The following is a 12,557-nucleotide window of genomic DNA, read 5'->3' on the forward strand; positions in this document are numbered from 1 at the left end:
CTTTTATGGAACTAGAATCCAGCCATGAAAAAATAAGATTTACCCACTCGGCCTTCTTCGGGAAAATTCTTACGTTTCTCAGCGGTTTTCTAAGAAATAACTAAACTTTTCTTTAATCCTTGATGAACCCCTACAATAAATTAAAAAAACTAATTTTGGTTAAACGCAGCGCTTAAAAATGATAAAAATATATTTTTTTTTTTATTAAAATCGAATGGATTCTGTTGAAGGGGTTGAAGCAAAAGCTTTAGAATTTCTTACGCGGAATTTCAAGAATTTTGGTTAAGAATTGACTTATCTAGAAATTTTTAAAGTCAGATTTCGTAAAAATTTTAAAAGAAATCTTGAGCATATTTGAATTAAAAACGGAATTAAATTTTCATTTAGGAGAAAAAAATTAATTGCTTTATAACCCAGCATTCTCCCTCATCTTATGATAGGTATTTGTTATCATTTATTGTTATCAGAATCAAGTGATTAAGCAAGGACAATTTGCTGAGAGACAATAGAAAGTAACTTTATCCAGAAATTTCAAGATACAGCAGATGATTAAATTTTTTAATTTATTTTATCGAATATTTTCTTTAGTTTCAGGGCTAAAGAAATTTTATCCATATTCTATTCTATTTTAAACCTTTACTGAAGACAATGACAGCATCAATATTTCTATTTTTTTTAAATAAATAAAATCTTTGATACTTTAGTCTTAGATTTTTTATTAATTGAACGTTTTGAATTTTTAAAAAATTTTGTTAAAGAGTTGTTGGGCTTACTTTTCGTTCTAGAAGTTTATATTAATTTTTTTTGCCTATAAGCTGATTTTGGTCCTTTCAACAGGAGAACATTTTTCTATAATCACCTGAAATTTTTCATTTAAAAACATGCTTTTCTATGGGCTCAAAATTAACAAATCTGTGTTAATTCAATAATTAGGCTTTTACTTGCCTTTTTCTTGTACTACCTGTCCTTAGAAGTGCCTCCAGCTCCCTCTAAATGCTCACCAACTTCTCTAGACAACAGAACATTCAACAAAGAAGAATAAAAATCTCCTCCCAACAATTCCAAAGATTGCAACAGAGGAAGAAAATAAAGTCCATTGGTTTAGTTAACAAAAAAGAATTCTTTTTTATCAATTATACATTTCTTCAGTGTCTTCCGCCTGCAAATGACTCATCTACTACACCCCAAATGTCTATTTTATACTGTATGCGTTTATGGTAGTTTTTTGTTTGGATAAAAAGTGCGCCGCCCCCTGGCTCGCGTGCCCCTCCTCACCACGCATTGATGAGCCCCTCGAGCTTTGGTTTGAGCAGGAAGGAAGTCCGTGGGGGTGCATCGGGTCGTACTGCAGGTGGTGTGGCCAGAATGTGAATATTGACCGGATGCACGGGCACATGGGGCGCGTAGTTCTTCTCCAGTAGATCCGCATGCCCCAAGTATGGCACGAGGGCGTCGTAGTCCACACTCAGTGGCACGTAGAACGTTCCCTGAGAGTGGAGTGCAAAGATTGGCACAGTCATATGCGGATGGCGGGCTGGCGTTGACTTTGGAGCTGTCTGCGCCTGCCCAGCTGCCCGTACTTCCGCTTCCCGTGCTCCCGGCAGTGGATGCTCATCACCGCTGTTGCTATTCTCCGCACACAGGCCCCCTTTTGTGCTCGCATGAACACCACTGTCGCGTTCACTGCCTTCACTGCTATGGCTGCAGTTAGTCACGGAGACTTCATCGTGCAGATGGTGGGTATCCTGTACAAAGAAATATTTTGTTGTTGTTGCATTAACTCTTCTTTGAACTACAAAAAGCCTTTTCTTTGATGATTTTTACCTGAGAAAATCGCTGTTGGATGTAATTCTTGAACTTGTAGCTGTGATGCTCAGCTGCATCCGCTGCACTCACATCGGACGCATGCCGACCAGCCCCTAGACTCGCATCGGGAGCGTGGAAGGAATGCTGATGCGCAGGAGCTTGACTATCGGGTGGCGGGTGCGTATCCATCGGCGCCGCGGGGCCCGTTGATGTGATCACAGGCGCCTGCTGTGGTTGCTGATGCCTGAAACTGAGGTCCTTCACATCACTCGTATCGTTGCTGCTGTGCTCCAAGTCCGACGTCAGCATGTCCCGGAGGTGCGACAGTGGTGCACCCTGATGGTACCCACTTGGTGGCGATGCTGGTGAGGCGCTGCCGCCATTTGTAAGGGGCTCCAGGCATTCGCGGGACTTGCAGAACTCGCCTGTAAGATTTTTTAAACGGAAATTAATAAAGAAATATGGATAAAATATTTCTTTTCTAGCTCGATTGAGGGCATTGACCCTAACTATGACCTTTTGCACTCGATTTTATTTTTATGTTTTTGATGCTGTAGGATAAATCCTTCCGATTGCGTCAGCCAAGGGACGGTAGGTCAACCCAAACACATCCTTTCAATTTTGGGGGCCAGAGCTTTCGACGCTACTGTGCGTCTTCCTCAGTGGTCAGTAGCGTCGAAAGCTCTGAGATTTTATTTTTAGTTCATTCGTGAAATGAATAAAAATGAATTCATTAAAATGGATAAAGTTCTTTATACAGAACATTTCTATGCAAAAATAATGAAAATTGATTTATTCTTTAAAATTAAAAATTTTGTTAAAGAAAAACTTTCTAAAAGGGATGAAAATATAATATTTTGAGCTTTCACGGGATGCTTTTTATTAGAGAAAACTTTAAATCTATGACTCTTGAAGGAACTCTGGAGATTAATTCAAAATTTCTAGTCTTCCGCGAGAAGGTAAAAAAAAAACTATAAAAGCTGTGAACGCTCATAAAGCTCAAAAACGAATAAAAAAATATAAATATTATAAAAAAATAAATAATATTTTTTTTAATTTTAAACAAAAATTGGGATTTTACAGCTCCCCCTAAAAACCAAGATGAGAATTAATAAGAAAGTATTAATTGGATCGATTGGAGCTCTATACCAACATTGAGTTTAATTGCTTTAATGTTTTAAATAAAAAATAATTTTCTAATTTCTATGACTTCTTTTGTCAGATTCGATAAATCAAGCAAAAATAATTTTTAATAATAAAAAAAACTAGCAGGAAAATCTCAAAGTTTTATTTAAAACTTAAATGCTTTTTTTGCAAAAGAATATTGAGTTCAAAAGTTTTTATTCGGATTTTTAGTAATTGATTTTCTTATACAATTAGAAAATAATCTAATGAATGTTTTACTCAATCTTGGTACAAAATTATTCTATTTTAAGAACGTAATTGTTTTTAAGATATTTTATAAAGTTTATTTTAACTTAATCTGCTGGTTTTTTCCATTAATTTTTTTTCTCGGTTTTTATACATTTTTTATTATAAGCATTAAACTTTGTAATAAGGTGCTAACTCTATTAAGCCTGGCAATTAAACATAAATTAAAAAAAAACTGATAATGAGTATCTCTGATATTTAGTTTGAACTATAAAATTTACATAAAAAATTGAAACATTTTAGCATTGCAGAGCCTTAAGAATATATCGAAATGCAATCGAAACGTTACGAAATACAATCGAAACGTTACGAAATACAATCGAATTTTATTTTCTTCCAAATTATAAATCAATTTACAAATTCTTTCGATTTAAATTGCACAAAAACGTTTTTCTTTATTTTTTTTTAAGTTAAAAGACTTAAGAAATCATAAAATAAAATCAAAGAAATAGAGATTTCTTGAATTAATGATTAATTAGAAAAAATCCCCCATTTTGTTGATTTCTCAATAATCAACAAAATCATAAAATTCTCATTGAAATTTTTTTTTAGCAAACATTCTTCCTTTTACTTGATGGATTGCGCATATTTCATTTTTCACACTAAAGCTCCTCCGTGTGGTTGAAGAAAAAAGACTTCTACTGACGTATGAGCTATGAAAACAGAGTGTGATAAAAATCTTCCCAAAAAAAAGTAAGGCGATAAGACCGTCATATGATGGCATTAATTAAAAAACTGATAGAAGAAATCCCCATGTGATATAAATCTGTCGTACCAGAGAAATGTTTTGTGTCCTCACAGAGTTATTGAACGAATGCGAAAAAAAAGTATTATTTGCTTTTCCTTCGAAAATTCGCATTTTCCATTTGGGAATGTCTTTGAACAAGTGTCGCGTGAAAATTTGTTGGGAAAACAATTAACTATTTACGTATATTTGAGAGGTTTCATTATTCGGCAAATTTGGAGGGTTATTTCTGGAAAAATTCAGATTATTTTGTTGGTTTTGTGCGTAAAAATATCTCACGCAAAAATTGGGTGATGGATTTACATTTAAAATTAAACATTTCTCAAAAGAAAAATAAGTATTTTTAATCTTTTGCAAAATTTTATCGATTAAAAAGAAGAAAGGAAGGTTGATTATTTTTGTGGGAAAGCTCTTGAAAGCCACACGCACACAGTCTGACCCTTCTTCCGCACTGTTATGCAACCACACACAGAGTTTGTTTATCTATGATCATTTTTTATGGACCCTGTCATTGATATGATTACCAAATTTCGTTGATCGTCTTCTCTTTCATCCAATATTAATTTCTCTTGAATGTTTGTTTTTTCAATAGAAAAGAAAAGACACGCATAGGGCTAAGTTTTAATGAGAAATACTAAATTATTTTTAGCCACCCGTCTAGGTCAGAGACTTTTTTCATTCAATTTGAATAAATAAATAAATTCTTCATTAACGGAAAATAACTGAAAGGAAGGAAAACTTACTCTTCATGACTTCCCCACAGTGCTCCTTGAGGTGCTCAATCATTTTGTAGCAGATGGTGTCAAAGTCATCATTGATGGCAACGAGGAATTTAGCCGCCTCCGTGAGACAATCATTGTACCCACGTCGATATCTATCCGCGAGAATTGTATCCCGACACGTATTTTCTTGCTTCTGAAAGCTCTTTATGTGCCGTATGGCCATCTCAATGATTTCCGTCTTCTCAATACGTCCACGACCCTTACGCTGATACTGTGGCGGAATAAGACGCGACAGGTCAGCCAGGCAGGAATTCATTCGATCCCGTCGACGCTTCTCAATAATTCGATGCGACAGGGGATCTTGCTGCAAGAAAGACAATTTTTTTCCATTAGTCATTAGTTTAAATTTTATTAGTCAGGGAAATATGGGGAGTTATTGTGAAATATCAAAGGGTGATTATCTGGCTAATGTTATGTGAAATTCTGACGAATACTTCGGAATTTTATGAATATTTATTTGTTAAAATCGCTAAAATAGTAAGAAATAGATTAAATATTTGGCTGTTTTACAGGTAATTTAATAAAGTGTTTGTTTAATTGATTGATTGAGATCCAATTCCCGACGAAGACCGGTAGAAAAACAATTTTCCAAACTTTCACATCAGTAATTCAATTTAGTTTTTTTTTGGACTGTTTTAAAAGTAGCCAGAATTATCTTTAGAACTGTTTGATTTTTTTACTCAATTCTTTTGAAATAAGTTGGTAAATGTAAAAACTTCAATTAAATTGAAGAATCAAGAAAAATGTTTCTTGGTTTCTTAAGACTTTGGTTATTTCAATTGCATTTTGATTATATTTTGTGCAATAAAATCGCATTTTATAAAAATCTTTTGCACATTTTCCATACTGCTAAAGGCATTTTTATAGCATTTTGTGCATTTTTGATACATTTTTATTCAATTTCTGCACATTTACTCAATTTTGCGCTTTTTTTGTCACTTAACATCCACTTAACTCATTAAAGAATTTTATAATCTAATAAATCTAAAGCTAAAAAGCTTTCCCAAATAATTTAGAATATTCTAACATCTTTTATTAAATTTTATTCATAATACTTCCCGAATATTTGCAACCAAGAAACGAATAATTGAATATTTTTTCATTCAGATAATCACCATATAATTGGTTAAATTTTATCAAAAGTTCTTGGGGGCATTTACCCGAGATGTTTTTCCACGACGTCCGTGATATTCTGCATCATCCTCGCTGAACGTGGCATTTGTGGAGAAATTCAGTCCAGTCTCACAATATGGGTACGCATTGCCATTCAACTCACTGGAACAAGGAAAGAAGAAAATTCAATAAATCTCTTGACCTTCTTTTTAAAATTTATTTTTGATTTTAAATATTTTTGAGATATTTTTTGGCTTAATTTAAGAGATGGTAAATCTTTATAAAATTGAAAAAATAATAATCCAATTTTGCATCAAATTTTTAAATCAATGAAATAAAACGGAGTTTTAGAATGAAGAATATTCTTTTTTACAAAAGGGAATTCCCAAATATTCTTGAAAGATGAATATAAATCACATAGAGAAAAAAAAAGAAAAATTATTAATGAGAAAGAATAAAAAGTAAATTAGACAGAATAGACAGTAAATTATTTCCAAAATTTCCAAATTCGTAAAGATCAGAAGATAACCTTGACAGTATTTTTAGATATGAAATTATTTCTTTAAATTTCTTCGCCACAGAAGAAACTGATACAAATCGTTGAACAATTCCTTACAAAATGGAGTCAAAGCGAGAAAAAATAGGTCTTTTTAGAAAAATAAATTATGAGAAAAATGATCTTCAAAACGTCTTAAATTTTTTTTTATTCCAGGATGAGAAAAACCTATATTTCGATCAAAAAATCTTTTAATTTCCTAATCAAAATTTGATTTTTTTATAATCAAAATATTAAGATCGCTTCAGAGCAAAAAGAACATTGTTCTAATAAAAAAATAACTGATCAAAATGTGAGATCCTTGCACGGCACAAAGTTAATTTATCAAAATTAATTAACTCTCCCTACAGCTTCCTTATCACTTTTACTTTCTCACAGGAATTTCCTTATGTGTCTATAAATCATCATAAGACCCACAAATTCGCATTAATAGTGATATAACGCACGAAATTATGTTCATATCAATAAATGTACACGCAAATAAAATTTGAAATGTAGGAGAATTTGTCGTGCATTTAATTTGCATACTAATTTTAGACATATTCACGTTTTAGCAGTGTCTTTGATCTTCAAAGTCTCACAAATATTCCGAAAATTTTCCACAACAACGCGCCTCATTAATAGCTATCACGTGCGTCCTCTGAATTTAGCTCCTCTTCAGTTTTTTTGCCTTCTCTCTTTGCATAATAATCTACACTGAGAGGTAATTAATAAAAACAGCAATTACTCTTAATGTTTTCTGTTTTTCTTTTCGGGTATTAGAAACAGCCCTCTCACTCTTCTCTAATACTGAGAGGGAGAAGGAAGAGAGCATAAGAAGAAGTCATGATACAAAAATAGTGTGCACGTGTGAGAAAATTCTTGGAATGCAAGGCAGAGAGACGTTTGGAGTGTGAGAAGAAATTGCAATGTGTAGTGCTTAATTGGAGCAATTGAATAAAAGTCAATTAACTGAGAGTATCTCGTGGCATAATTTGCGATTTAAAGTCATCGAGTATGATTTAATTGGGTCTCAAAAATTGTTGCGGATAAATTGCCTAAATCTTCGCATTTAATTTTGGCCCCCACACACAGACACACCATCATTGTGGATACTATGTGACTTTAATGTCCGCCTAAACAACAATTTCTCCCGCAGAATGGCTTTTGATTGCGGAAAAATCCAATGGGATTTAAATTGAGAGTGATAACACACAGTAAGAGACTCTTGTGTTTATTCTTTTTTCTTCGTGGAGTTCCAAAAGCTCTTCCAAGGATCTTTGCAAGGCAGGTGATTTCTTGTTTTCATGGGGAGAATTATTTCATCATTCTGGGTAATTGTAAGAAGATTCCTGGATTATGTTTATTAGGGAAATTAATGTAGCTTATCAAGACAAATGCAGATAAGTCACAATTTCAAACACAAGATTTCAGAGAATCAAAAATTATAGAGATTTATGTTTAATCTGTCAACACTAAAAAATAATCTGTTGGGCGTAAGGATTTAAATATTTTTTTAAAAGAATTTTTGACTCATAAATTGAAATAATAAATTATTTATTTGAGATTGGTGAATTTAAATTTATTTGTTACTTTTTCTTCGTAGTTTTTCACTGGAGAGTGTTTAGAGATTCCCATTAAAGTATGTAAAAATAACTTCCATTTCCTTTCTTCTAAATTTGCTACCAGGTGTCACCACTGTTATAACTTTTGGTCCTCTGGTGAGAATTTGCTTCAGAATTTTAACTAAAAATTTCCAAATCTAATATTTTCATTCTAAAAACATTTAATTTCTTAGACATTCTTCTCCGTAAAAATAGATTAAAATATCAATTTTACTTGTAGAATTGTAAATCAACAAAAAACCAAATTAATTACTTTCCTTCACAATTAAATAAATTCCCATTTTATCTTTGCTACAATTCTTGAATTGATTTGCTGAATATAAAATTAATTTATAGAGAATTCTTCAAGTCTTTATAGGAATTTCATAAGGAGAGTGAGAGGGATTTGTGTGTATAGCATGTAACGCAAATCAAAAGGTGGAATCAAACCGGTGTGTGCTTAGAAGTCCGACGAGGTTCACGGAAAAACATTTCGTTTGCTAAAGAGAAGAACATTTAAATTCTCGATCAGCAACATCATAAATGATCAGTTGGGTATAAAAATAGCAAAGACAGAGTGAGAGAGACAAATGAATTTTCCATTTGGGCGAATGAGATGAATTTCTTTAGGTGTGTATGCGGGGTAAGGTAGGTAATATGAATTCTTGCGAATTTCTAATTCATCATTGATAATAATTTTATCAATTTAGTGGCGATATCACGCCAAACTTGAACATTACGACGACTTGTGTGCCTATGAGAGGTAGTGTACCCATCGAGGAGCGTGACATTGTATCGCCCGAGTGTACGTGATATATGGGATGGAATGGTAAACTCGTGTGCCTCGTTCTCTTACTCTACAATGCGAACGTGGGTGGGTGGGTGATGTGGAAAGCGCCAAGGAGAGTGAGAGGAAAAAGTGAGACATTGGGGATTTTGGCGCACGGCACATCGCAAATTTTTTTTCTTTCAAGCTCGCGTTTCATATCGCGAGACTTTTGTCATGATCGACCCAACATGTAATCGCCACCGACGATGGAATGGCATCAAAGCACTTTTCCTCTCTTTCGCACATTCATTTCCAACCACCCAAAAGATATAATATTAAATGAAAATTAAACAGACACCCAATGTACACCGAGTGAGTCTCTTTAGCCCATTATCACCCACCCGATCAGTAAATATTTACCCGGGAGCCTCTCGTGATCTCCATAGAGCTCCACAGCCATGGAAGCAAATTTTTTTTGCATATTTTGAACAGCGTCAGGGCAAAAATTTAATATGAAATTCCCAACCTCATCACTTTTTTTTTGGTATTTTTGAGAAATGCAATCATTCAACAAAATAATTATATTTATTATTGATTCCCTTTAATCAAAATTCAAAGCACATTCATTGAACGTGAATGATCTCACGAGCTTTTCTAGCGAAAACTTTTTTTTTTTCATTGCACTGCTGTTACTGAAAACAAGATAATTCTGAGCATTCCAAAAAAATGATTAAAAGATAATAAAAAGTAAAAATTTAGCATGAACTTGTGGAAGTTTTTTTTTCTTTCTATGGGGGATTTTGTTACATAATATGGTACAGGTCGTCAGCTACATGTGAAGGAATTAACCAATTTATTTATTTAATTTCTGGAAAGTTTACTCTACAATTTTGCATGATCACAACACCGAATTCGTGATTTTTACAAGTTGGAATTTTTCGTCTTTCAATCCATTTCGTGATATTTGAATGGCGCTTTGGACAAACAAAAGATTGCAAAAATAGTAGGAATTTACATAAAATTTTGACTTTGAAGAGTTACAATTTAATTTAATCAGAGTTTGTGTTAAATTTAATGTCTAAAATATAATAAGAGTTTAATTTTGGAGATATTTTCAATTAAATTTTCTTTTTGCGGAAATTCAAAAATAATAATTTAATCTCACGTTTTTAAAAGAAAATGTTTGAAAATTGATTCAATCTAACCATCTAAGTATCGATTCAATCAATTTAGAATCTTTGAATATCCTGAAGAAGGACCTTAAATGTATCGAAATGTCACAGACAAATTATTAATTTATTTTAAAAAGTCCTACCATTCTTTCTCGCATAAATTTAATTTAATTTTAAAACATTAAATGGATAAAATTTCAAAAATAAGAATCCTGTTTAAGATAAGATTTATGCGAATCGACTTGATTTTCCTCACTCTCTCCAACTCAATAGACAGGTAATGTAATTCAATTTGAATAAAATAATTTTTAAGAATTCTCTAAAGTAGAAGGAACATGCCTAAAGAGATGAATTGTATGGAAAATTTCCTAATCTATCTCTTCTTTTTTTTCTTTTATGAAATTTTCTAAAAAAAAACATAGAGTGAAAAAATTAAAGAGATTTGTTAAATTTCTTCTGCTCAATGCTGAATTCTATCAATTAATTTGTGATTACAAAAAAATTCTCCTGAGTTTTGACAATTTTATTGGTTTCTGATTACATAAAAGAAATTTTAAAAATAAGCTTAAGATTGATTTTAATAAATTAATTACTATAATACTTAAAATTTCAGAAGACTGAATTTTTATTTTGATTAGAAGAAAACTTAAAAATTAGGAATTTTCAGTTTTAGAATAATTTCAAAAATGAATTTCTTAACTGCTTAGTAAACGTAAAATTTTTTAGCACTCGCACTCTCTTCGGATAAAATACGTTTTATAGGAAAATTGGTTACAGATATCGAAAAACCAAAGGTAATATTTTATTCATTAAAAGAAACGTCAAAAATTTAATTTTATAGCAAAGAAAATGAAAAATTTTGCTTTCTCGAAAAAAAATTCTTGATTATTCTAATATCTAAACATCCATAGCTTTTCTTTGAATTTTCCTTATCACCTGTGCTTTTCCTGTCCAAAAATATGGAGAGAATGCTATCAAGTTGTTGTGATAAATATTCCCGCAACAACAATTTAATTACAAATTAACACAATATGAAAGTATTCACGAATTCTGCTCTCAAGGATTGCACAGAGGAGGCACATATACCACACATACTATATATTCCACCCACAACAACCCTGTCCTCAAAATCAAGCCATTAATTTCTGCACCTTAAAAAGGAACGAAAAATAAATAAAATTATATGGCGATATCAGCAAAAATGATTCACCACCGATTTTCTTCGCCACTTCACAGGTTGTGTTTATCATCGTATGTCCATCTCTTTTCACGCCAAAGTCAATAAATTCAGGCTGTATGTGAATTAATTTGCGATGACGAAAATTATGTGCTATATGCTGTATATAATTCCAGAAATGTGATTTATGAATTTTCGCCATGTGACATTTCAAATATAGAAGCGCGAACGATTTACTTTTCACAAAAAAGCCCAACACATCGCGCGCAGCTTTTGGTTTTAAATGTAAATTTTCGGCGACGACGATGGTTCTAATCTTCAAGGCTCTAAATAATGCTTATTTTGTTTGCATACTAATTCTCTCTTTTTTTTCATCTTCTTCTTGGGGAGTTGTCTCGGAGCTAGAGCTCCGGCAAAAGAAAAAAAGTTCAATGAATATCGAATGATCACATTTTTTTCGCTTCTCTTGCCATCTCTATATGTTTTCACTCACAGGCAAAATTTTTATTTGACTTCTTCTCTGTGATCTCGTGTCTCATACGACCTTGTGCCTTGGTTCTCTCCATCATCCGTCGACGAAATTAAACATAATAAAGATATTTTATGCTCGAATTCGAGTCACAACGTCCATTTCCTCCTTCGCATTTTTTTTATCTTAATCTCCAACATTGATCATTGCACAAAAAAATCCTTGAAAATGTTGATAAAATATTTTATGAACTAATAACATTGATAAATCCTGCATTGTGTAGGAAGGACTATGATGAAAACACAACAGTGATTGCGAACTTTATGCGCAGAATAATACGCAGCTACATCATTTGACTATTCAATTAACAAATTCTCTTTGGCATTGAAATGTATGATGTATCGATGAATTACGACTACTGTATTAATTGACATAACTACTACTTTCCGACTCTAATGGGCATTCTTTTGGAAAATCCCAAAATTTTATGTAGTAAAATTGAGGATTAGCGCGTGTTTTGCCGTCAATTAATTTATTTTTGTCGTTTTAGCTACTTTTCACGATTGAAATTCTTTTATCGGAGAGAATTAGTCATGTAGGATTGTTTAAAGTAGTCATAAGATTTTTAAAAATAGACATTCTAATATTTTACGTTATGTATTGATTTCTTTAATATTGCATAAATTAGTGTAATTGGTTAAAGCGCATCAATTACAACGCTGTTGTCGTGGGTTCGAGTCTCAAGAATTTTAACAATCTTTCGGTCTCACATTGTTTTTTCCCATCATTCACGTGATTTTGCTTTTGAGATCACGTGAAGGAAAAATGCTTTCATAATCTTATCAATAATCTTGTGATATTTTCCTTTTGATTGACAAAATTTGATAAAACAGTAAGTTTTATTGACCAAAGGTAAGATTGGAATTCAAGTTTGATAAATGCGATCACACAGAA

The 12,557-nt window shown here is 32.3% G+C and overlaps 1 protein-coding gene across 2 annotated transcripts in view; it reads right to left on the bottom strand.

Annotated features, from left to right (window-relative positions):
• Positions 1-1,100: 1,100 nt before the first annotated feature.
• LOC129786261 (transcription factor cwo) overlaps positions 1,101-12,557 on the bottom strand; it is a 201,588-nt gene continuing 190,131 nt past the window's right edge. For both annotated transcript variants that reach the window (XM_055821155.1, XM_055821154.1), the window contains exons 2-5: positions 5,925-6,039; positions 4,726-5,068; positions 1,825-2,231; positions 1,101-1,745 (exon numbers count right to left, since the gene is read on the bottom strand). In XM_055821155.1, coding sequence (XP_055677130.1) covers positions 1,272-1,745; positions 1,825-2,231; positions 4,726-5,020 — 1,176 coding nt within the window. In that variant the 5' untranslated portion in view covers positions 5,021-5,068; positions 5,925-6,039 and the 3' untranslated portion in view covers positions 1,101-1,271. The remainder of the gene's footprint in view (positions 1,746-1,824; positions 2,232-4,725; positions 5,069-5,924; positions 6,040-12,557) is intronic.

The sequence above is a fragment of the Lutzomyia longipalpis genome, chromosome 1 (genome assembly GCF_024334085.1).
Source record: "Lutzomyia longipalpis isolate SR_M1_2022 chromosome 1, ASM2433408v1".
NCBI lineage: Eukaryota > Metazoa > Arthropoda > Insecta > Diptera > Psychodidae > Lutzomyia > Lutzomyia longipalpis.